Source organism: Zea mays, chromosome 6 (genome assembly GCF_902167145.1).
Source record: "Zea mays cultivar B73 chromosome 6, Zm-B73-REFERENCE-NAM-5.0, whole genome shotgun sequence".
In the NCBI taxonomy this organism is placed as follows: Eukaryota; Viridiplantae; Streptophyta; class Magnoliopsida; order Poales; family Poaceae; genus Zea; species Zea mays.
The window spans coordinates 24,239,113-24,265,713 of record NC_050101.1 but is presented as its reverse complement, the minus strand read 5'-3'; the positions used below and the strand labels follow the sequence as shown (position 1 = coordinate 24,265,713).

Genomic DNA, 26,601 nt, shown 5'->3' with positions numbered 1-26,601 from the left:
TTTCCGTCTATTTACCCCCTCTCTAGACGACTTTCAGTCCTCTTATGCATCTCAGTCTCAAATAGAGATGTCAATGGAGAATTCTCCAGCGGGGATTAACTCCCCAGACCCGTACCCATGAACGTAGACCCGCCCCCATCCCCGAACCCGAACCCGACCACGGGTACGAAAATCCTCCCATACCCATCCCCGACCGGGTACTAAATACCCATGAGTATCTATACCCGACCCGATTATTCAAAAATTCAGAAGTTTAGGTTTTTTTTACTTTGTTGGTTGTTGGCTCGGTGGCTTGGTGCTTCTTTTCCACAGGCCCATACGACCATACTTGGTCGGTAGCCCACCAGGCGTCCAGGCCACAAGTAACTGCTCACTGGATTGCTGGATGGTGGACTAAAAATCCTAGATGCTAGATTGTTCCGGTTCTAGGTATTTTTCCCCATGGGTAATCGGGTTTGGGTTTAGCCCTCCCAAACCCGAACCCGCCATACCCGATGGATAAGGAATTTATTCCAAATCTATACCCACGGAGATTTGTTTTAACCCATACCCTAACCCTAATAGAGGAATTCCCCACGGGTAATCGGGTTTCGGGGCCCATTGACATCTCTAGTCTCAAACACTAACTGATCCACATGTGGATGCTTGATCTTAGTTAGCCAGTTTGGACCTATGTCTATATAGGCTTATGTGACTGTAACTCTGTTAAAATTGTGAACAATATTTGTGATCTATGTATAAGAACACTAAATAAGCTAGGTTGTACTTTTTTTTTCTATCTAGAGTTTTCTTATAAGAGTGATTTTTTTAACTTAGATAGATTTTTAACGAGATATCCATTGAACTAAATAGCTTATTATTAGTTTTTTTTCAATGTTTCAACTAGTTCTGGTGAATGTCTGTGTATTGATTGTGGTGTACGGCACGGTCTATGCCGAGAACAAACCATTTGGCCTTTTATATCCTGAGTCCGACCGACCCCTCGTTTCCCAATCTCACTCTTCCTCCCTCCTGCCTGAAAAAATCAGATCCCGCGCTTCGCAGCGGAGTGCGTGCCAATCCAGCTTCCATCTCCCGCCTCCCCCACGCCCCCGGCCCCCCATCATGGCGTCCTCGTCGCCTCAACTCAAGGAACCGTCGTCCGCGGTGAAGCGGGCGTCGACGGGCCCGACGGCGCTGCCCGAGCGCAACAAGAGGAAGACGTCGCCCTCGCTCCCCGAGGCCTCGGGTGCCACACAGCAGCCGGCCAAGCGGAAGCCGCCGTTGTTCCAGCGCGCGTGGTCCCCCGGCGACGAGGTCCGGATCCTGGAGGCCCTCGCCACGTACCGCCGTGAACATGGCGGCCGCCTGCCAACGCCGGTTGAGCTATTCGGCGCGCTCGATGGCAGCCTCGAGAAGGAAGGCGTCGGAGCAAAGGAGCTCGCCATCAAGCAGCGCAGCCTCAAGCGCCGCTACGACCGGGACGTTATGAAGAATGCTCCGCCCGCCGATAAACACGAACGCCGCCTCTACCTCCTCTCCAAGCACGTATGGGGACGCGTTCCGCCAACCAGACCACCGGTTGCCAAGGTCCGAAGTGCTACTCAAGCGAAGTGCGCCGGCGCCCAAGCAAGCAACGCCGCTGCCCAAGCCCAAGCGAAGAGCGCCGACCGCCAGTCCGGCAAGGAGGCGCTGAAGCCCAAGGCCAAGACTTTGGATGAGATGCGCGAGCTGTATCCTTACCTGGTTGATGAGGCCACGATCCTTGTCGAACCGGCGGTGCTGGAGAGAGTGCTCCTCAACATTGAAGACATCGACGCCCAGGTGTTGGACAAGAAGATCAGGAAGGCGAGGAAGCAGCTCGCCGGTGCCATCACGGAATCGGTGAATTTAACCACATTGTCCTCAATTAATTAATTATTAAAACTTAGTCACGTTACGCAAAGATAGATTTCTGGTCTTTGTTTAATGATGATTGTGCTTAGAAAATAGTGAAAGCTTTTCTCGGTTCCCAGGTGGGGTACGGGAATGGATAAAATTTAGCTGATTAAGTTGTCTCAAGGTACTGACTAGACCTGCAACATATTTCAATAGTCCCAAATTTCTGTTCTATAGCACTGGAAGGGTACAGCTGAGCAAAAAACACAACTAAGGGTATAGGTGAGCACACCACCTATACCCTCAGCTTGCCGTTGCAAAATAAAATGCACAATAAAAGTTCCCACTGAAGGAAAGAAACTAAAAGGAGAGTGCACATGAGTTATTTATAAACCAAAAATTATTCTTTGATAGGCACTAAGTATCTCTGTCACCCCTCATGAGACAATAAATACACCCAAATTTCCTTGAAAACACTTAATGATTGTGCTTATAAAAATATAAGCTTTTCTCGGTTCCCAGGAGGGCTATGGGAATGGCTAAAATTTACCTGATTAGGTTGTCTCAAGGTATTGACTAGATCCGCAACATATGTTCCACTAGTACCAAATTACTGTGAAATAAAAACGTGGTAGCTAATTCAGCCCGTTGTTCCAGAATACAGAATTAGAGTTTCCACTGTGGGAAAGAGACTAAAAGGAGAGTGCACATGGGTCATTTATAAACTAACTAATGATATTTGTTGTTTGGAAGGCACTAATTATCTCTGCCACCTCCACAAGATGATAAATACATGAAAATTTCCTTGAATGCAAATTGTATCTTTTTTCCCTGTATGCTAGCTGTTTTCATGTGCTATGATATCAGAATTTTGTATGCTGGTACATGTTTCTTTACATTTGTGTGATGCTTGTTCATGCCTCAAACTCAAAATATTGTCTTAGGGGTACATGCACGATGTGCCAAGTTCTAAGTGTTGGTGCTAATGCACTTTTTACTACCATTAGTGAAGGCTGTATCAATGGCAGGAGGTGCTTGGTCATATGCATGTCATTCACAAGCTCTGCGGTGTTTTCCCAAAGTGCAATTCCGCTTGTGGCAAGATAACAGTTGTATGACACATGAAAAATGTTTGTACAAGAATGGTTTCGGAATATACTGAAACAGGAATCACTGCTTAAAGTTTCCTTGGGTAGTGTTTTTGCGCCAATAGTATTTTTTTACTTATATTGTATAAATTTACCACTCATGTATTATTCTTCTACGAGCAGGATAAAATATGAAACACTAACTTCTCAGGATATGTTTGTTTTTGTCCCAAATGGTTTTGAAATAATCAGACTACTGTATGCATGTCAGTGCCAGGATTTGATATGCTCGTTAACCAATTGCATCCTATGGATATGAAATAATAAAATCACTAACTCCTTATAACTAAATACTGTTTATTATATTTATTGAGTTTATTACATGCTTTGTTTGATTAATTGATTTACAGTAAGCAACACACATTGTAAACTATTAGTCTTCCATAATCTTGTTCGATTATCAGTCTTTTTAAGCTAATGAATGTACCTTGATGCCAATGTAGGCAAGGATTAACAACATGGAAATGCCTACAATATTTCTGTTTACATCCAGCAAGCTTCAACCAGAAAAGTTAAGAGTGGAAAATGACAATAATCTTTTGGTTGATCATTTGGAGAAAATGGATGATGTGGATATTTGTGCTAAACAACGATTGGCAAGAGTGGAACATGAAGTAATGGAGTTGAGACAGACTGTAATAGCTTACCAGGCTCAGGCAAAGGTAGAAAGTATACCACGCAATAATATTTCATCAGTAAAGGTTATACTTCTGTTTGCTTATCTGTGATCATCTCTAATGTATATGCAAATTTTTGTTACTTCTGTCCGCTTTTGTCTATAGGGTATAATATGTGAATCAGCCAAGAGTGGTCTTCAATCAATTGTAGCTGAAAATCAGACTCCAGCCAATGTAACTGTCGTACCCCTTTTTTGTTTTTTAGGGCTTGGCTTCACATCATATTTTATTTTTCATATCAAGTTTCTGTTATTGCAGGTACTACAAAAGAAGACAGAAGTACCAAATGGCTTGATCCATAAAAAGAATGCGGCGGTTACATCAAAATATTATTGTGCCGTTCCCCACAATGTTCCTCCCAATAAGCCGGTATTCTTTCTTATCTTACATTTCCATGTTGACATCTAGGGAAAGTCATCAATTTGGTGAGAAGTAAAGAAGTCTTTGGTTTTAACACTAACCCTTAATAATTCCAAGTCTAAACTCAATGTTATAATATGACTCGGGGACATCCGTCTTTGTTTTGTAAAAGATACTTTTTTTTTAAAATTAAATCTTTTAGGAGTGCAATACAAAAAATTATAGGTTATATCCTCAACATCTCCATTTTTTTTTGCAAAGGCATAGCCATTTTGGCGCTGAAGACCAAAGCAACAATTACTTTTTTACCAAAGTAATTGTTCCCACTAGGTAAATTCTCCGCCTTTAGTAGTGGAATTTGTCATCTCTTGATCAATGTGTAACAGAAAATGCAAGGGGTGATGTTGCCACCATTTAAGGTGTTTCCTGGTATGCCTAGGAAGATTGACAAAAGTCCAACTCCAAGCAAAGCGGTCAGCATCCTCTTTTTTTGTTATATTATTTCTTTTTCGCATATCTAAATTTACTAAACTTACATAATTCATGGTTTACTTTTGTATAGAAGGAAATGAACATTATGGTGTTTTACACAATTTTACACATGTTACTGTGTACTTGTAACTTAGTAGTAGTTGAAAATGTTAAAGATATGTATATGCGTACTTGTAACTTAGTAGTAGTTGAAAATGTTAAAGATATGTATATGCATACATATCTTTACACTCACCTTACTTGTACACCAAGCCATATGACCTTGTTCGCCAAGCCATACAACCTATATAATGAATGGTCACCTCCCACAATGGGTGTGTGGTGTAGTCGGTGGCAAGGAGCATGATGCTAGAGACCTTGTATTCATTGACAAGGCAAAACTGCTTGAGCGTGAGTATGTTGCGTGTCATGGCAAAGTTAGGCAGCATCGTGTAGTTGGTGATGATGTAAGCAGCGTTGGAGAAGTGAGGGTTGAGGATTTGAAGATTGCACCACTTCGGGCGGGTGTCCTAGATCCATAGCCTCTGCTCGGTCTAGTACCCTTGTTCCTCGTGCCCCTGATGGCAAGCCAAAGGGCAACGATGATCAATGCTGGAACAAAGGAAGGGCAAATGTGAATTTTGATTTCCTAGCTCCCCTTACCTTTTGGTTCTAGTGGTATTTCTAGCCTATCGGTCCTACTCCACCTTTATGTTTGCCCTTAGATGTTGAGTGTGGTGAATCTCTAATTGGGAGTGAAATAATCCCTTATGAGCCAACCCTTTGTGTAGAGTGATTTCAATCCCTGGATTGAAACTGCCAAACATTAACTCTAATTTGGAGTTAAAGAATCCCTTATGAGCCAACACTCTGTGTAGAGTAATTTCAACCCTAGATCGAACCTGCCAAACGTTACTCTACTCCCTCTTTTTATAAAGGAAGTGAGGAGAGATATTACGTCAATTAAACCATGGGTCCCTCCAACTAATACCCAACTACCCTGATATTATCCTGGTTGTGAAGTCATAAACAGAGCCATGCCTTTGGTAGTGGCATGGTGTCAGAGATGTTCTTTTGTTACTGCCATGCTCATCGTAACGGCACGTGTTTTATATTGCCTCCATGGATGCTGGTGTCTGTGCCATTGGGTATGACATAGTTGGTAGCCGGTGTAGCCTTTTATACTTGATAATACTTCATGGTATACTGACATACGCACGTGTGACTACAACGTTGATGCACATATTGAATAGTGATCTTGAGTACATTGCTGCCTAAGTCGTGGCGATAATGCACCTATCGAACTGTAATGCCGTACATTACACATTAAATGTGTTGTATGGGAGACTTAATTGATATGTCAGTGCTAAGGACCTGTGAACATGCCCTAGGCATAGTGTCCCTACTTTGGGGTCGTAATGTCGTCGGTGGGACCAGACTCATCCTTCCATCTTATGGACATGATTACCCTTAGTCGTAGTTAGTCCCTTGTTCTTACGGAAGGCTTCGAGCCCCGATGGGTTCGGGGCTCGATCGTTTATATTACGTGAAGCCAAATACCTAGTTTCCTAGGGGCTAGTAGAGGGCCTGCGTGACTAATTATTGTTGAGTGCCTTGAGGGACAATGGTCTCGACACCAAACTCCATGAGAACCCCGAGGCACGAACGACCCTGAGGACTTGGATTATGGGCGCCCTAGGGTACGAGGCCCCCTAGAAACTTAGAGGGTGTTTGGTTTGAAGAATCACTCCATCCAAAATGAGATGGTACATCATGGGTCCATTCCTAAAATTTGATGGGACGACCTCATTCCTCATATTAGTACTAACTAACTATGAGAAATGCTGTGGTGATGGATCAACTCATTCCATTTTACAAACCAAACAAAAAAGTGAGAAGTGAGAAGATGATGGACTAGCTCATTCCTCAAACCAAATACCCTATTAGATTATTATTCGATGACACCCAAAGGCACTGGGCCTTGGGCTTTATTCCAGTCTTGTGGACTGGCACCGTAAGCGTAGGAGCGACTTGGACCTTGGAGTGCGCTGGGGCTGGGAGAGCCCTGATCCTCCAGTGGTCCTTAGCAGGACTTGTGGCGTAGATGTCATTCCTTCGGAGTGGCCCGACATCAAGTTGCTCAAAGGGTCAAGCCCCTACCCTGGCCTAGGATGGCGGAGATCCCAGGGCAGTGATCATTGTCCTAATAGTTGAGTCCCTATCACACCCTGATTTAAGGGGTAAACCCGGGTGCATCTCATATGTACGCCAAAGAAGAACAACACATATAATGACCAAGTGTATAGAGATAAATGTCACAATCATTATTACATAGCGGAAGAGTCTTACAATAAATGATAACAATAAAGCGAACTAATAATTATTCCTTGGCGACATTAAGCTGACTGGAAGACGCCACCTAGACAAGCTCGTACTCCTCGTAGTAGACCTCCTCCTGTGCTACTTGTTCTTCTCCTGTGGGGGATTTATATATCGCAAGGGTGAGCTCATAAAAGATCATAGCTCAACAACTTGTGGAGAATAATGTGCATGAACTCACAAAGGTGGGAGCTCATGTGAAGTGTAAGGCTGATCAACATATAATGGTTAAAGCTGAGCATTGCTTTTAATAAGTTGGTCAAATTTTATTAGCAATTACTAAGTATAAGTAAATACCAACCCAAATAATGAGAGATCACAATTAATAAGTAAACCACAATGCGATGCAAATAATCAATTAAATTTAATTCCATAAGTTACTCATGTGAGGGTCCGAGCCGCTCATGACCGTGAGCATGACTGATATACCAGTTTTACAATCTGCAGATGTGCGCATCTTTACCCGCAAGTCATGTTACACATCTGCCACGTGGTTGTACGGGCCCCATACACCTCTACCAAGGAAGCGAGACAGTGTAACACTACGAGGCCTTTACAAAGTTCCACTAGCTTTAGAAAACCCGCTACAGTTTCTAGGAAGCGCAATATAGGAATCCCCCGTCTGAAAAGCTATCGCAGCAAAATCAACCCGAGAACCTCCCTATACCAACAACTCACCTACTGACCTTGCCCCTTTCGAGTAAGTTAGTCCTCCACTAGCTTTCCTAATTAGTCAGCCAAGGGCGTCCCATACCACCCTTGTGGTAGCACTATTTTCCCAGGTGTTATGTTTCAATTAACATAGTGATCTTGTCATGAACAGTAAATAACTCATTTATAATAAAAGCATGATCATGAATAATGTGTATCTTAACACCCTAAACCATATAAAGCAATAGCAATTACTACCCAAAAATTTAGTGGTAAACAAGGTATAAAGATAGTCAAACTGGGGTGACCTATTGGGTCCCATCAAATCAACCTATGCAGATCATAATGATTATCTGGAAAATTATTGGGTAAATAAAAGTGATCAAGGGCACAACTTGCCTTCAACGAGCTCCTGCTCAGTATTTTTCCACCTGCTGAGCACCTGGGTTCTCAGTTGCTTGCCCGTCTACTCGCAACAATACAAACAAACATGGTACATGAGAAATTAACATCACACCAAACATGAGAACATACTGCATAATAACATTTTACGCATCGTAATGAGACCGTAGGCTCAAGAATCACTAAATTCGGAGTTACGGTTAAAGAGTTATGATTTTCCGAAGTTTTAAGTGTTTGGTATAGAATAAACTAAATGAATAATTTTAATCTATGTTTCATGTTAAAACAAAGTTACCAGGTGATAAACAATATTAATACGAAATTAATACAACTGGAATGGATTAAAAATGAGTTAAAATGAAATAATTATGAATTGAACAAGGTTCTAGAATTATTCCTATACTATAAATCATTTTCTATACTATTTTATTCAATTTATCTGTTCTCTGGATCGCATGCACTATTACCAGGAAGTTCCGGGTTCAATTCGAAAATCTTAGGACCTAGGATAAAGTATTTCCTAACTGATGTGGACGGCAGATCGATTTCTGAAAACTTTAAGGGCATCATTGTAAAACCGCTCGACCGAAGGGGTATGGAAAGATTCCGGCCGCCCGATCATAGGCGCGTGGTTCAGATTAGATCGCGATCCCCCCGAACTGGTGTGCGAGGATGACCGTAGGATCGAGGATCTACGGTTTAGTTTTAATTATGATTAGATCGCATCGGTCCGTCCGCTCGCGGATCCACGATCACCATTCCGCAACGCGAAGCGGTATCCCACTTCTAGTCCTATTCGGTCAGTCGTCATCCAACGCATGACAGGCCATCTGCCTCTAACGCCGATCAGCAGCGGTGGCGCCGCGGCTTCCCCCACGGTGGCGCCATGCCCTGACCTCGTGTTACAACCACTCTACCACCGGCGGTCAATCCACAGAAGCCGCCCCTTCGTCACGAGCATGGAAGAAGACTGCGTCGTGTGAACGTCTGACTGGCAGGCCCGAAGTGGAAGTGACCTGTGCATGTCTGTCGCGTGGGGCTGCGTCCCCGTGGTGTGTGCCTCTAGTTGTCTGTAATAAGTAGTGAACTCTGCCTTGGACGAGGTATGAAAAATCTGAAGAATAGAAAACTCTGAAGAGAGCTCCCTGTTCTCTCCTATCTCTGTCTCCTACCTCCATATCCCATACTCTAACAAATTGGTATCAAATTCCTCCGTTCCTCGGCCGTCGCGTCCATGGCGTCTCCTGTCGACGCGCAGCTCATGCAGGCGCTGGAACAACAGACCCGCGCCATTCTCGCTGAGCTCGACAAACGGTTCACGGCGATCGACTCCAAGTGGGAACTCCACGTCGGCGCACTGGAGTCCCAGGCGGCGGACTTCGCTCGCCACTCCGACGAGTTTGCTTCCGCCATCCGCGCGGACGTCGAAGCTCACCTTTCGGCGGCCGATGCGGATCTCACCGATCGGGTCCGCTACTGGGAGGCCACTACCGGAGCGCGCGTCACCTCCCTCGAGTCCGCCCTGCACGGGTTCGAGGCTTGGCGCCCCTGGATGGAATCCTCAGTCGAAGCCCTCCAAACCACCATGGATTCAGTTCGCGCCGAGCTGTCCAAAGTGGAGATCCGGTGGTCACAGGGGGCGCGCGTCGAGGGCTTCTCCAAGACCGGCATCCTCGGCGTGCGCGGATCGGCGCCGGTGGGCTCCTCTGCCACCGTCGAACATGCTAACGACTCACGTTTTGGGCCCCGCTTCGTTTCTTCTCACCGGGAATGTGGATTTGGGCCCCATGTGGCCGATCTCCACTACCCGTTCAAGGGTATGTGGTCACCTCACGCCCCTGCTTCGTTTGAGTTTCCAGTTCATCATGATCTTAATTCTGGAGAGCTAGATCGTCGGGGGGAACTGAGTAGAGGATTGGGTGGTCTTCCTAAAATCAATTTCCCTGTGTTCGATGGCAGTAATCCCAAACTGTGGCAAAAACAGTGCGAAAATTATTTTGACATGTACGGTACCGAGGAGATCGTTTGGATTAAAGCCGCAACTATGCATTTCCATGGCGTAGCTGCGCGCTAGCTCCAATCCATCGAACCTCGCCTGCCCTCGCTCTCCTGGCGACAGTTTTGTCAGTTCGTCCATGACCGATTTGGTCCTCAACAACATGAGCTAGTTATCCAAAAATTATTCCACATCAAACAGACCTCCACTGTCCAGGATTACATTGATCGCTTTTGCGAGTTAGTGGATTTGCTTGTCACCTATGAACACACAACAGACCCATTGTATTACACTATGAGATTTATTGATGGCTTGCGTGCTGATATCAAGTCTGTCATTCTTGTACAACGTCCTGGCGACCTCGATACTGCCTGCTCTTTGGCCTTGTTGCAGGAAGCTGTGGAGCCTTCTCGTCGGCCGGAGTTGGTTCGGGGTGAACATTCTTCGTTTTCTCGGCCGCTGCTGAGTGCCGCTCCCACGTCGTCCTACCGTGGGGAGCAGCCTCGTGGCGGCGGGGGCGATTATACCAAGACCATCACGACGGGGCCTACAACTGTTGATTCTAAGGTGGCCTCTCTTTTTGCGTACCGGCGTGCTAAGGGTCTCTGTCAATACTACGCAGAGAAATGGAAAAAGGGTCATAAATGTGCAGATACAGTGCAGTTGCATGCTGTCCAAGAGTTGTGGGAGATGCTGTCCACTGATCAGCCAGAATCTGAAGGCGAGTTTGAGGATTCTGCTGAACAATTTCTGATCTTACTGTCTACAGAAGCTGCCTCGGTCAATCGCCCATCTAAATCATTCAGACTTCGGGGTGTCATGCAAGGGGTTGACATGCTCATGTTGATCGACTCCGGTAGTACTCATAGCTTCCTGAATTCTGCCCATACTCATAAGTTGGCTGGCATCACTTCTATGGATACACCTTTGTCTGTCCGAGTAGCAAATGGTACTGTGTTGCAGTGTTCTGTGGAACTTCCTCAGGCTTCTTGGTCAGTGCAGGATCTCAATTTCTGTACCACATTCAAGGTGCTCCCTCTACCCTTCTATGATGCAATATTGGGTATGGATTGGCTGGAACAGTTGAGCCCCATGACAGTGGACTGGAAACAAATGGTTGACTATCCCATATGCAGGCAGCACAATAGTTTTACAGGGTTGTAATCCTCTGGTGCCGGTCGGTACAGTGTTGGAAATTCACCATTTGCCTACTGTTTCGACCACTCCTGCTCAGCTGTATTCGGTCGATGACCTACAATTACCAGACTCGGTGATGCGTCTGCTTCGCAGCTTTCAAGATGTGTTCCAGCCACCGTCGGCCCTGCCCCCGACTCGCTCATGTGATCATGCTATCCCATTAATTGAAGGAGCTCGACCAGTTAACATCAGACCCTATCGGTTTTCACCAGCAATGAAAGACGAAATTGAATCTCAGGTGGCTGAAATGTTGCAGAGTGGGTTGATTCAGCACAGTGACAGAGCATTCTCCTCCCCAGTGTTGCTGGTCAAAAAGAAGGACAATTCCTGGCGTTTCTGCGTGGATTACAGACACTTAAACGCCCTTACAGTTAAATCCAAGTACCCTGTACCCATCATTGATGAGCTACTTGATGAGCTGTTTGGTGCCTCCTAGTTCTCCATATTAGATCTCAGAGCGGGATTCCACCAGATTTTACTCAAGGTAGGAGAGTTACACAAGACTGCTTTCCAAACACACACGGGCCACTATGAGTTCCGGGTTATGGCATTTGGTCTCACCGGGGCACCGGGAACATTTCAGAAGGCTATGAACCACACTCTAACACCTCTTCTTCGTAAGTGTGCTCTTGTCTTCTTCGATGACATTCTAGTGTACAGTGCATCTCTGGATGATCATACCCGTCATCTGAAGCTTGTCCTCGAATTATTGGCTCGGGATCAGTGGAAGGTCAAGCTATCTAAGTGCTCTTTTGCAAAACAGCAAGTGTCTTATCTCAGCCATGTTATTGACACACAAGGTGTCTCCACCGATCCAGTGAAGATCCAAGCTATTGCTGAGTGGCCAACGCCGAGTGGTTTTCGAGATTTACGCAGCTTTTTGGGGCTCGCTGGGTACTACTGGAAATTTATCAGAAAATTTGGGGTCATTTGTCAATCGCTTACAACATTACTCAAGAAAGGCAGCCTATTTATTTGGACCAGTGACCATGATATTGCTTTCAACACATTGAAAAAGGCCCTAGTATCTGCTCCTGTCCTCGCATTACCAGATTTCAACAACACTTTTCTAGTCGAAACTGACGCCAGTGCACTAGGAGTTGGTGCAGTTCTTATGCAGAAAGGTCACCCCCTCGCATTTCTTAGCAAAGCACTTGGTCCCAAGTCGAGAGGGCTATCAACTTATTAGAAAGAGTACTTAGCTGTGATCCTAGCTGTCCAGCAATGGCGGCCATATCTCCAACACCATGAGTTTGTCATCCTTACATATCACAAAAGTTTAACCCAACTCAACGAGCAGCGCCTCCATATACCTTGGCAACATAAAGTTTTCACCAAGTTACTTGGTCTGCAATACAAAGTTCAATACCGTCCTGGTTCTGAGAATCGTGTTGCCGATGCCTTGTCTCGTTGTGTGCCTGCTGACATGCATTATCCATGGTGGTACCTTAATGGTTATTGGACGTTCAGGCAAGCTATGATCACGACGCCGAGGCTCAGTCTCTCCTGTCCAAACTAGCGGTTGACCCTGCTGCTGTCCCAAACTTCACTCTGAAGGCTGGTCTGCTCCGGTATAAGGGTCGGGTCGTATATGGCTTGGGGAGGATGAACCATTGCAGCGCAAAATTGTATCAGCCCTACATTGCTCGGCGATTGGTGGTCATTCCGGCGTCCCAGCTACATACAGCCGTGTCAAGAGTCTCTTTTCATGGACACGGATGAAGCAATATGTGAAGACATTCGTGCAGCAATGCCAAGTGTGTTTACAGGCAAAGCCGGACCGGTCAGCCTACCCAGGCAAAGTACAGCCACTTGAAGTTCCGCTTTCGGCCTGACACACGGTGTCCTTGGATTTTGTCGAAGGCCTTCCTCGTTCGGGCACCGCGGATTGCATTTTAGTGGTGGTTGATAAATTCACTAAGTATGCTCATTTCATCCCATTGCCTCACCCTTATACCGCACTGACCGTGGCTCAACTTTTTATCTCTCAAGTCTATCGCCTGCATGGCTTTCCAGTGGCTGTGATTTCTGACCGGGACCCTGTTTTCACCAGTCAGTTTTGGCAGCACTTTTTCAAGTTAGCGGGTGCCGAGTTGCGCATGAGTTCCTCCTACCACCCCCAATCCGATGGTCAGACGGAGCGAGTTAATCAATGCCTCGAAACATTCCTCCGCTGTTTTGTTAATGCATGCCCAAAGAAGTGGTCCTTTTGGCTTCCAACGGCATAATTCTGGTATAACACCAGTTTCCATTCAGCTTTGGGGTGTTCTCCCTTCGAAGCTCTCTACGGTCGTAAGCCCCGTTCCCTGGGAATTTCTGTTGATGACATTGTTCCTACTTCATTATCAGATTGGCTCCAAGAGCGATCTCACATGCAGGACCTCATCCGTCAACACTTGGTTCGCTCGCAGCAACAGATGAAGCGTCAGGCTGATAAAAACAGATCTCAGCGTTCATTTGCTGTTGGCGATTGGGTTTATTTGAAACTTCAGCCCTATGTGCAGTCATCTGTGTTGCCGCGCGCCAACCACAAGTTAAGCTTCAAATATTTCGGGCCTTACCAGATCACTGCCACAGTCGGCGCAGTTGCATATCGCTTGGCTTTGCCTGCTGCCAGCAAGATACATCCGGTGGTGCATGTGTCCCAGCTGAAATTGGCCGCTGGCTACAAGGGCCCTGTTCCAGCCACGCTACCCACCGACTTACCAGAATTTGCTATTCCTATTCAGGTGCTTCAGACCCGAGGCGTTACCAAAGGGAGTCGCTTTGTGCAACAAGTCCTCGTGGAGTGGTCAGGCTTACCCCGTGACTTGGCTACATGGGAGGACCTTGAAGCTCTACGCCAATGCTTTCCTTTTGTTCCTGCTTGGGGTCAAGTAGGCTTAAAGGGGGAGGGAATGTTACAACCACTCTACCACCGGCGGTCAATCCACAGAAGCCGCCCCTTCGTCGCGAGCCTAGAAGAAGACTGTGTCGTGCGAACGTCCGACTGGCGGGCCCGGAGTGGAAGTGACCTGTGCGTGTCTGTCGCGTGGGGCTGCGTCCCCGTGGTGTGTGCCTCTGGCTGTCACTAATAAGTAGTGAACTCTGCCTTGGACGAGGTATGAAAAATCTGAAGAATAGAAAACTCTAAAGAGAGCTCCCTGTTCTCTCCTATCTCTGTCTCCTACCTCCATATCCCATACTCTAACACCTCGGTGAGGGCCTCTACCGGAGTCCACGGTTCGACCCCAGATACTAACTAGTACTACGCAACGAGTAGCGCGAGGAGAACGAAAAGGAAATAACCCGTCTCACCAGTATTATGACGCGAGGCGAGGAGGGATGCGGACCGCCCCCGCCGCGCGTTGGTGTGGCACACGGATGCTCGTTGGCGAGGCCCACGACAATCCCGTAGTACAGGCACGGCGAAGCAGACAGAGTGGCTAATCGGAGATCACTGGCTTAGGGACGAGTTAATCAACGCCGGGGCGGACGGAGGTCACTGGGATGGGGTGTCCCAACGTCGGCGACGCGACTCGACTGTTGTCACACCCGGTTTTGGAAGGCAAACCGAATGCGAACTATGTACGTGCCAGGATCAGAACTCACGTACACAGCGATGACATAAATGAACATCATCGCACAATGCTCGAATAATAACTTAAAAGAGTATTAACTTATTACATCACAGAGTCATAGACATCAACATAGTCATCGTCTTGACAGGTAAATCAAAGTACTAGCGAAACGTAGTAAAGAAAAGGCCTCCACAGGCAGCTGACTGGGGGTTGCCGCCAACCCACACCTAGAATTCGTCGTAGTCTTGGAACTCCTGGAAGTCTCCTTCCACGACTTCGTCTCCTCCTGAGCAGTGGTTGCAATGTGGACAACCTGGTGTTTTGTGGTAAAGCAAGGATGAGTACACATCAACGTACTCAGCAAATGTCCCGTTTGGCTGAAGTGGACTAGCTTTATGTGGGGTTAGGCTCAAGCAGTTGCTTTTAGTTGGTCAAGTATTTATCATTAGTAGAAGCCAGATTTTAGCATTAACCAACCCGTAAACCATTTCCTCCTCGAGGAACAACATCATCATAGCCGAACCAAAACCATAACATAATCCTTGTATCTCGAACCATCTGTATCTCTAATCAAAGAGGATCCCAAGGCTGCTCTTAACCGTGAGCACGGCTGATATATCAGTTTCACTACCCTCTGCAGAGGTTGCACACTTTACCCATGAGCCGTGATTCCCGTTCTGCCCGGGGAGAGCTAATCCCCATTGATCACTTCCTAGGTGGTCCGGCAGGGCATCACTACGTAGCTTTTACAAAGATTCCCTAGAGATCATAGCTGCCCGTTAGGTTTCTCCAGTTTGATAAACACAGTACCCCTCCCCGCAGGAGAGTGACTAACAAAAAGCAAAACGAAAGAACCTCGGCACTCAGCCTCGGCAGAGCAAGCACTGTGCCTGGACCCCATTGACGGCACGACGGCGAAGCAACTACACCTCTAGTTCATCTAATTAATCAGCTAAGGGCATCCCATTTCACCCTCATGGTTGCACTGTTATCCCGGGTGGTCTCTCAACGAACAGGTCCTTACGGAGAGGTACTCAGGAAACAGCCTGAGCCCCCTAGAGTGTCACAAGATCATCAACATCATCAGGATAACAGTATCATAAATAGTCACATCATGTTCATTGATTAAGTTAAGGCAATAGCAGAGTGCTAACCATAACAGCCCATAAGGTCATCAAGGATAAAGTAAAGTGTAAAGCTAGTCAATCCTTAGGTTTCAAGTAAGTAATGCGGGATAGTAAGTTATAAGTGAATAGGACATAATGGGACAGAGGACACTTGCCTTCACCAAACTGCTGATCAGGGACTCCCTCTGCAACTGCCTCGGGAAACACAGACTGCTCGTTGTCTACGTAAAGCAATCATTCACACTATGCACTTGGGAAAATAACAAACAAAAACAAAATACCAAACATATGCAGCAGAGAGAGGCCACATGTTCATAACAGAAAAGGGATAGGCACTCTGGTGTTCTTTAGGCCTGGGGTAGAGGACTATACAAAATGAGTCATTATCCACTACTCAGGTTTAAGTCAGTGGTGGGATTAAATAATTATCTGGTTTAAGTTCCTAAACTTAAGTGTTTGAGTCCATAAACTTAAGTGCTCCAACTTTTATTAAAGTCTACTTTCTTTTATTTATCTCCAATAGGGTTCCAATAACCTTAATCATATCCTAATGATTAACCATTAATTGGAACATGGAAACAGCAGGGAAACATTGCATAAACAGATAGATAATAATTTTATGAACATTTTGCAATTTGAAGCACCTAATTTGGAGTTCATATGGCAAAGTTATGAATTTTACAAGTTTAGGGGTTAAAAATATGCCCTAAGGACCTATTTTAAATTAAATAAAAGGGCTGAGGACTTAACTGCGAGAAACCAGGGACGGCGGGCGCAAAATCCAGAAAACCGGGGGGTTCTTTAAGAAAATGCGCGGGCGAAAGGGTATCGGGCGCTTACAGCCGTTAGATCTCAGATCAACGGCCAGGATTAGATTCTGCGGGGGCGCGCGGGCGCGCGACAGCCTGGGCGGCTGACAGGCGGGGCCAGCGGGCAGCGCGAGCGCGGGCGCGGCGACTGACAAGCGGGGCCAGCGGGCAGAGCGAGTGCGCGGGCGCGCCGACAGGCGGGGCCTAGTTGGCAGAGAGACGGGGCGCGGGGAAACGGCTCTGGGCCGATGGATCTTGGACGGACGGTTGAGATTGAGTTCGGGTTATTTGAATCCGTGCCGTCCGATCTAAGATAGACGGCGGGGATGGGGTGGCTGGCTCCCGTCTTCTTCGGCTAGCTGGGGCGGCGGCGCTCGCCCCCGGGGCGGAGGAGCTCGCCGGAGACGAGGGGAGCGGGGGCCCTGCGGGTTCCTGGGGCGACCTGAGTGGCCGGGGAGGTTGGGGAGGGCACGGGAAACCTATTGGTGGGGTCTGGGTCGGGGTAAGGGCACCGGAGGAGGGTGGTTCACGGTGGAATGGCTCGGCGGCGGCGCTAATCGACTCCGGCGAGAAATCAAGCGCGATAGAGTGCAAGACAAGGGCCAATAGGGGCGGGGGAGGTTCCTTACCTCAAAGCGGCCCCCGGGGACTCCTCGACGGCGACGGAGACGAGACGGTAGCCCGGGTCGACGGTGGCGGCTGCACGGCGGACGGCGGGTGAGCGCGGGCAGAGAGAAATAGGGAGGGGGAGAGGAGATTGGAGCGCGTTCCGGGTTGCGGACGCCGGGGCGGAGCTTACCGTGGCAATGGACACGGCGGAGCTCCAACGGCGACGGAGGAGCAAGCTCGGGCGGCGGCGGTTCGCGGCGATGGCGATTTGGCGTGCGCGCAGCGAGGGAGAGGGCGAGAGAGAGGGCCGGTTGGTGCGCAAATGAGGGAGGGGGAGAGGGCGAGTGAGGTTCGGGGCTCTAGTGGCCGAGGGCGGGGTTGGGGCGAGCTCCCCACGCGCGACGTGGGCGCGGAGAAGGCGGGCGCGCGCGGCTCGGCGGCGGTTACGCGAGAACGGCGAAGCTGACAGTCGGGGCCCGCGGCGCAGAGAGAGAGAAAGCGGGTGCGGGCGCGAGGAAAGCGGGGCTGACGGGCCGGGCCCACGGGCAGAGAGAGCGAGGGAGATGGCGCACGCGCGGTGAAGCGGGAGCGCCGACAGGTGGGGCCCGCTGCGCAGAGAGAGGAGGGGCGGGAGGGCGCGCGCGCGAGTTGGGCCTGATGGGCCGAAAGGCCGAGCGGGCGGGGGTAGCGGGCTACTTTTCCTTTTCTTTTTACTTTGGAATTTCCTTCCTCTTTTCTTTTTATTTTCTCCATTTGATTCAAATTCAAATGTGCCACAAATTCAAATTAGACCTTTTGAGAATTATGCACCAAACAAAAGTGAAATCCAGGGTTCAACATGATGCAACAATTCATACTCCCTTAAGGTTTAACCTATCACACTATTATTACAAATAAAAATAAGCACTTTCTCCTATAGAAATGAGAAAGAAAAGATTGGGGAAGGATGAGGAAAGAAAAGTAACACCTGAATTTGTGAATATGAACAAAGAAATTTTATACCCCCAAATTCAGGGTGTTACAACTGTAGGGAGGATTTGAGAACGGGGATGAAGCAGGGGAGGGATAGCTGCGAGGAGAGCTTTATACAGCTGGGAAGGTGTGGCCACGGCGGAACCGGCGCGATCCGTTGCCGAAACCACCGGCCGGATTTCGACCGAGCGCACAGAAGTCGTTGTGGGGAAAGGGATAGAGCTGACGTAGTGGGTCCCACCCAGCGGTGACACGGAGCCGAGACCGTGCATGGCAGCAGGATACTAGCGATGACACTAGGGCTGGACAAAATACTCGTGGCTCGATAACTCGCTCGACTCGGCTCGTTAGTAGCTCGGCTCGATTCGGCTCGTTTTAATTTTGTAGCGAGCCAAGCTAGCATTCTAGCTCGGTTCTCTAATGAGCCAGCTCGGGTTAGCTCGTGAGCTAGCTCACGAGCCAAACGAGCTAAGACACAACACAAGTTTGTCTAGTCGTTGATGTCGTCTCATCTCATAGTCTTGTTTTCTCGTAGTTATGATTTGTGATATGGACATGTGTGGATATGTCTTGTGCTTAAATATTTGCATTATTGCATGGCTACATACCTACATTGCATATTTTATATTTGATTATTGGTTATGGTTTTGTGAACTTTGTTTCTAGAAGCATATGATGTTAGTGTTGTGCAGTGAAATGTTACATGTTTGTGGAATGGATGATGAATTGCTTTATAATGATGCTTGTTGCTATCTTATTATAATAAAGGTTTATAAATCTATAAGTTAATACATATTTGGTTATTTAATTTAATATTAAAAGTTAGAAGCGCTAGGATGATGATATGATAATAATACTATAAAGGTTTTGGGTTTGTAGTGTTAAACACTTAAAATATGACTTTTCGGTTATATATATATTTATGTACATAGATCTTTGTATTTAGTTGTGTAGCTTGCGAGCCTAACGAGCTGGCTCGAGCTTCCTAACGAGCCGAGCCGAGCCAACTGTTTAGCTCGTTAGTATAACGAGCCGAGTCGAGCTGGCTCGTTACAATAACGAGCAAGGTTATTAAAACGATAAAACGTTGGAACGCTCATGAGTGAAATTTTGACTTTTAAACGTTTAAACTTTGTTTAAACGTAGTTTTAAACAACATAGGAAAAATACCAATACATCATAATTTCATACAATAATATGAAGTTAAGTACCAAAACAGAGAGGTTAGTGGTTTACCAAAACTTCACCCATGAGCTGGATTGAACCCCAAAAGTAACTAATAGTCTGGGCCCAAAAGTAGCTAATGGTCTAAAATGCATAAAACACTGTGTTTTACAGTTTAGAACGCCAAAACGCTAAAACGTGGTTTCAACCTCTAATTAGAGTTTTGACGTTTAAACGTAGTTTTAATAACACTGATAACGAGCCATAACGAGCCGAGCTGGCTCGATATCCACCCCTAATGACACCTGCCCCCCCCCCCCCCCCCCGGCTCAGCGGGTAGTGGAGCGCACGGCGTGAGCCTGATAGGTGGGCCCGACTTGTCTGTGGGACGCCTGAACGGTGCGCGCGGCGCTGGAATGGGCTCAACGCGCGCACACAGGGTCACAGGGGATGGGCCGAAATCCTACTTGACGACCCAACACATGTGATTCTTCTTTTTCTGATTTAATTTCTGGTTCATTCCCAAATCCAAGAATCAAACTAAATTCAAATTCTGGTTTTGAATTTGCCGCCAATAAAATTATAATATGAATAATACTTTCTACTGCTTGCAATAATATTATTTATTTTATATTTATTATTATTTTTCCACCTTTTTTTGTTCCTATATTTTTCTGAGCTCAAATTTGAATTCGAAGCTAAATTTGTTTTAATTATAAGTTTAAGTTTGATGCACAAACAAAGGGAGTCCAACATGATGCATAGCCTTATTCTTTTGTTTAATATGTGCTTAGTAAAGACAGGCCTTATCATAACCACATTAATCATCTTAAACCCTCATTTTATTTCCCAAGGGAGCTACTTAGTACATTGTCACCATGCACTCCTACATATACATTTTTAAGGGTTTACAGTCCAGCGGTAGCTTCCCATACCATGTCTTGTTAACATTGGGGGCATGACCATCTCCGGGCGCTGATAATGATATTTGTTTTATGCAGCATGATGATATCTAGTAGCTCCCAGCTGATGCAGTTTCCAGTTCATTTGTGTCCGTTAAATTCTGTCTAATTCATGTTTGCATTTCTGCACCTATTGAAATGCTACATACCACTAGACTGGAGCTATTGTTTTGCACTGATTGATGCACAAGATCTTTTACCTTCAAGAAGCTTTCATAGAAGTGGTTGTGCAGTAGTATTTGATACATTATTAATTGCACACTTTGCACCCATCCTTCTCTACCCCCATTTATTTTAGTTAGTTTAGTTTAGTTCTTGGATTTGTCATTGCCTAGGTGCCTCTTTGTTTGGAAGATTTCATGTTCCAAGTTCTGAGAACATAAAGCATTGTTTTGACATAAGTTGTTTGATGCAGATTTGTAAGGGGCCATATGTTGATTAGGTTATAAAGGCGACGACCAGGTTTCCTTTGTAACATAGCTCTACTATGTGTTTCATAAAAAAAAATATGTGGCAGCGAGATCGTGCTTTGTTGATTCTGCCCAGCATCGTCTACATTTCTTGCTGGGTATGTCTTGCCGCATCTCATTTTGGTCCAAGCTGCACCATGATCCAGCACAGCAGTATGTATGGCTCGAACTGTTCTGGGTCTCATAAGACTACCGCACCCTGTAAATATAGTAGTGGGTCTATATTTTGGTGAAATGTCTGCAAAAAAGGTTATCTAGATGTTGCAGATGTCCTGTCAAACTGATGACATTATTAGCAACGAGTGTCCTCTGATGCACTAGTACCACTGTAAGATTGTTGAACTCTGGTTGTAATCCTTGTTAAGCAATGAAGCTCACATCTTATATGCTGATACAATTGTGGACTAGGATTACTATATTCTGTTGTCAATCAAAACCAATACAAGCAATCTTAGGAGCAGATCTAAACTGGAATTCTCAAATAAAGGTGCCAAGAGACTCAGGTTTCCCACAAGCTTCAAGCTTGGTGCACCTCAATCGCAATGACCATATTATTTTACGGTTATATATATAACATTAGAAACAAGCTTTTACCATTTTAAATAACAATTGAACGCGTGAATCTATTTGCCACAGCTTTCCTAATCACGAGGACTATTTGAGACATTAGATATGTCATCTTATGTTTAATTGACACTTAAGGGCTTGTTCGGTTATTGATATTACATGTGTATTGGAGTGTAATGGGTGAGATTGGGGTGAATTTTGACTTATTATTGATTTAAACCGGCTCAATCCCACCCAATACATGTGGATCATCACCAAAACGAACAAGCCCTAAGGGTTTGTTCGTTTCCATGTGGATTGGGTGATATTGGGTCGGTTTAAATCCATAGCAAGTCAAAATCTGTCACACCCGGGTTTTAGGGGTCCAAACCCCGAGCGCGAACATAATCACCAGGTGTGCTGGGACCAAGTCTCACACATATGATGAATCATGGCACAGGATCGAATGTCACAACTTTACTATATAATAGGAGTTCTATACAAAATAAATAATTACATATAAGGAGACAACGGTCCAGCAACCCAAAGTTGACTGGGAGACGACGACCTAGATCTCTCACGAACTCATCGCAACATCCTCCATGCGCCTCATCCTGTGGTACCTGTTCTTGACCTGTGGGGGAGTGTGAGACAGCAAGAGTGAGCTCACATACGTTCATCGCTCAACAAGTTGTGGGGAATAATGTGAATGAACTCGCCAAAGGTGGGAGTTCATGTGAAGTATAAGGCTTACCAAAGAGGGTGGTTAGAGCTGAGCATTGCTTTTAAAGTTGGTCAAAATTTTATTAGCAATTACTAAGTATAAGTAAATACCAACCCAATTAAGTAGTAGAACAAAAGTAACAACAACATCACCTGCGATGCAATGCATATAACAAATTGAATTTAAGTTCCATAATTTAATCATCAGAGAGTCCTGAGCTGCTCATGACCATGAGCTCGGCTAGTATACCAGTTTTACACTCTGCAGAGGTGGTACCCTTTACCCACAAATCATGTTACCCGTCTGCCAAGGGATCGCGACTTCCCATACACCTCTACCGAGGAGGCGAGGCAGGGTAACACTACGAGGCCTTTACAAAGTTCCACTAGCTTCAGAAAACCCGCTACAGTTTATAGGAAGCTCCAATGCAGGAATCCCTTGCAGGACCGCCATCGCAGCAAAATCCTCCCGAGGGCCTCCCTACACTGACCACTCCCCTACTGCCCTTGCCCCTTTCGGGTAAGGTAGTCCTCCACTAGCTTTCCTAATTAATCAGCCAAGGGCGTCCATAAACCTTTGTGGTGGCACGTGTTTCTCAAGTTAAGCTCTATGTTCCAATTAACATTTAATGATCTTGTCATGAACATAAATAAAATAACAACATAATTGGAACATAGATATAATGAAATATTAACCCAAAACCATATAAAGCAGTAGCAGAACTACCCAAGTGATTCAGGGGTAAACAAGGTATTCAGGATAAACAAACTAGGGTAACCTATTGGGTCCCATCAAAATTAACCTATGCAGATCATTATGATTAATCAGAACATGAGTAGGTAAAAAGAAGTGATCAAGGGCACAACTTGCCTGAGACTTGAGATTCCAGGTACCAGGATGATCTTCAGGTGACTCGTGACCTCACGCTAGTCGTAGCAATACAAACAAACATGGTATAGGCAAAATTAACATCACACCAAACATATATGCAAAATACATATTAATAATCTACATTGAAATAAGATCACAGGAACAGAAATTATTAATTTTGGAGTTATAGATTTTAAGTTATGAATTTCTTGAGATTCTATGTGTTTTGTACAAGATTAAAGACAATATAAATTTTAATGTGACTTTCATACCAAAACAGTGGTACTATTTCATAGACAATAATATTATAGAATTATAGAAATTGGAATTAACTAATTTGGACATCATATGAATTTTCTATGAATTAAACAAGTTCTAGCATTTATTTTTACACTAAAAAGTATTTTCCTAATGAATTTATTTGATTTTCTAATTATCTGGACCGAGCGCACTATTACCAAAACGTTCAAGGGTCTTGGTGCAATAAATCCCAGACTCAGAGCCAATCCGCATGGACGACAGGTTGAATATGAAAAACAGAAGGGGTTCTTTTAGCATTTACCACGGCCGAAGGGGTACGCTAGGATCCGAGCCACAGGATTAGAAACCGAGGGCTAGGATTAGTTCAGCCACACACTGAACCAGTAGGTTTTCTGGGCCACCGGATTGAGGATCGACGGTCCAGATTTAATGACTTGAAGGGATGCGCCAGGATTTGATCTGGGCCATTAAACGCATGATCAACTGTTGAAGGCCAATACGAGCTAGATCTAATCCTAGCCAAATACCGATGATCCAACGGCCAGACCACTTTCTTCCTCCCTTGGCCGTACCCAGCGAAGGCGCAGGGGCACCGCGCCGGTGAGCACGCGCCCAACGCCCCAGAGCACGATTCCTAGTGCCGATAGGTAGTACACGTTCTACGGAGCATATTGAACTGATTACAGTGGGGCTTACTTGGATAGGGTGGCGGTAGAGATGTTGCCCACACGGCACAGCGGGTCAACGGCGGGGCACCAACTCCGTCAAGAAATCCGGGCGAGCCAAGGTAGTTTCTCCATCCGAGATGTCCACGAGCAAATCACTGGGGTTTGGCGAAGTTCTCTGCCCAAGAGCCCGAGCGATGGTACACCACGGTTCCGCCCACGGCGAGATGCACCTGGTATACCAATTGGTTGCGCCAGGGCCGGCTTATACCGAGGGCGAGGTACTGGCCACATGAGGACTGCAGCGGCAGAACGACGACATCATCTAAGTCTAGCGGCGTCGGAATCTCTCTCGAGTCCACTCCATGATGCGGTCAGTACGCAGGAGGGCATGGCTGTCTTGGTCAGACGAGAAGGTGCAAGGGGGGTTCGTTTATATAGTACGGGGAGGATTTCCGAGTGGCGGAAAACTTGGTCAAGGTTGTTACAGCAGATTTGAAGCTTGCATGCGATCTGTCGCGGGGAAGACGGCTTCTGGCACAACGACCCGAGGAGGAAGAAAGATCTGGCTTGTCCACTGGGACCCGTTCATCAGTGGTCGTGGCGCGCACGCACTGAGGAGGAACTGATGCGCCCGACCAACCGTGCCAGCGACCCAAGGTAAAAAAAAGGAAAGATTGCGGATAGTGGCTGGGCCGCGCGGAAGAGAGCTCGCGGAGATGGGCCGACCAGGTCGCATTTCGGCCCAAGCGACAACAGTTAAGTTTTTCTTTTATTTCTGTTTTCTTTTCTATTTTTATTCCCATCTTCAAAATTTAGATTTGAATATGGGTTTCAAATTCTAATCTAAATGCAACAAATAGAATAGAAACATGAAGGAAAAGTACATATTTTTTTGACTTATATATATTTATCTTAATTATTTTCTTTGTTTAGTTAAAGGTTCAAAGTATGTTATGCACCCGTATTAAATTTTGAAAGAATTATTACTCTTGAGTGTGTGTGATCAAATCCCAAGTAAGAAAAAAAAAATTAATTACCTTACTTGTTTAGGAAAAACAATGTTTTCTCTTTTACCAAGAGTCACTTTATATTGAATATATTTAAGGGCATTCTTTAAATTTCTTGCGGAGAATAACTTGTTCTACTAGATTGAAGGTATTCCTATTTCATGTTTACTCAACTTTGTAGCATTATTCCTCATAAAATACATAAAAGGAATACCCAAACTCTTAGCTCAGTTTTAGGGTTTACAAAATCCATCCCAATCCATCTCAATACACACCAATCCACATTGTTGACACCTTTTTAGGGCGCCAATCACTCAACACGAACCAGCGGCGGTGCACTCTGCACAGGGGCGGACGGTCCGCGGCTTAGCGCGAGGCTAGGGTTCTTGCCCGACGACCGGACGGTCCGCGCCCTAGGGCCGGACGGTCCGCGCGTGCACAGGGGCGACGGAAGATCGCCGGCGGCGCCTAGATCTCGCTCCCGGGAGGGACCCCGTCAGGGAGGAGAGAACCTAGGAGTTGTCTAGGCTCGGCATGCCGACCTAGACTCCTCTAATCGACGTAGAGTTGAAGAGAAGCGAAGAATTTGGGGATTGGAAGGCTAAACTAAAACTAGACTAGAACTACTCCTAGGAAACAAATGCGAAATAGAAGTGTTATTGATTCGATTGATGATTACAAATCGGCCGTATACCTCTCTATTTATAGAGGAGGGGGGCTGGACTCTTCACAAACTAATTTACGAGCTAATTTCGCGAATCTAGCTAACAACCGTAGCATAAAACTCGGAACCCTAATCTGCTCTGCGCACGCGCGGACCGTCCGGCCCACAGGCACGGACCGTCCGACCCACAGGCACGGACCGTCCGGACCACGGACCGTCTGGACCACTGACCGTCCGGCCTCAGGGACGGACCGTCCGCCGCTCATTTTGCAGCTCATCATATGCCCCCTGCCTTTTGGTGGAGCTGAGCGAACCAAAAGCAACTAACTCGATGTGATTACATCGGTTATCTTAAGCATCTTGCCACATACTAGGATGGTACTGTTTGAGAAAGCGCCCATTCAAAGCCTTGGGCAAATTCTTGCCTTGTAATGTTTGTAGTAAATAGGCGTTACGAAACATTACCTGTTTTACTCTATAAGGACCCTCCCAGCTTGGCGACCATTTCCCAAACTTTCGGTCTTTATTCCTTAAAGGCAGGATGGTCTTCCACACCAGGTCCCCTACTTGAAATGACTTTGCTTTGACCTTCTTGTTGTAGGCCCTGGCTACTATGATCTTGTCCTTTTCTATTGCTCCCAAAGCTATCACCGTATTGTCGGTCACCTCATCAATATTATCCATCATTGAATTATAATAATCCATGACAGTTAGATCATTTTGTCTGGCGAACGTGACAGCATTCAAACTTATTTCCACAGGCAACACTACTTCCTGCCCATAAACAAGCTCAAAAGGAGATACTTTAGTAGCACTATGTTTAGATATTCTGTGAGCCCATAAAGCTTATGACAAAATCTTATGCCAATGCTTAGGATTATCGGATATCTTTTTTTTACCAAGTTAATCAATGTCCTATTACTAGACTCGGTTTGTCCATTGGCCTGAGCATAATATGGAGATGAATTAAGCAACTTAATTCTATATAATTCAGCAAATTCACGTACCTCCTTTGACATAAAAGAAGTTCCTTGATCTGTAGTCAAGGTC

General features: G+C 46.0%; 1 protein-coding gene across 2 annotated transcripts; it reads left to right on the top strand.

Annotated features, from left to right (window-relative positions):
• The first annotated feature begins 995 nt into the window (after nucleotides 1-995).
• Nucleotides 996-21,208, top strand: LOC103629130 (uncharacterized). Of its 2 annotated transcripts, none has more exons than XM_020539754.2 (6): nucleotides 996-1,863; nucleotides 3,449-3,667; nucleotides 3,788-3,856; nucleotides 3,941-4,051; nucleotides 4,429-4,515; nucleotides 20,757-21,208. In XM_020539754.2, exons 1-6 carry the CDS (start codon nucleotides 1,105-1,107, stop codon nucleotides 20,781-20,783), a joined length of 1,272 nt encoding a protein of 423 aa, XP_020395343.1. In that variant the 5' UTR covers nucleotides 996-1,104; the 3' UTR covers nucleotides 20,784-21,208. The 2 variants fall into 2 exon arrangements, with proteins under 2 accessions (XP_020395343.1, XP_008648544.2); XM_008650322.4 differs by lacking the exon at nucleotides 20,757-21,208 and adding an exon at nucleotides 20,381-20,750.
• The last annotated feature ends 5,393 nt before the right edge of the window (nucleotides 21,209-26,601 follow it).

Bases quoted from the DNA above. Each gene is read 5' to 3' on its own strand.
- LOC103629130 (XM_020539754.2), top strand. From the start codon at position 1,105: ATGGCGTCCTCGTCGCCTCAACTCAAGGAACCGTCGTCCGCGGTGAAG. The intron at 1,864-3,448 runs GTGAATTTAACC...ATGCCAATGTAG, and splicing joins CCGGTGCCATCACGGAATCG to GCAAGGATTAACAACATGGA. The intron at 3,668-3,787 runs GTAGAAAGTATA...TTTTGTCTATAG, and splicing joins CTTACCAGGCTCAGGCAAAG to GGTATAATATGTGAATCAGC.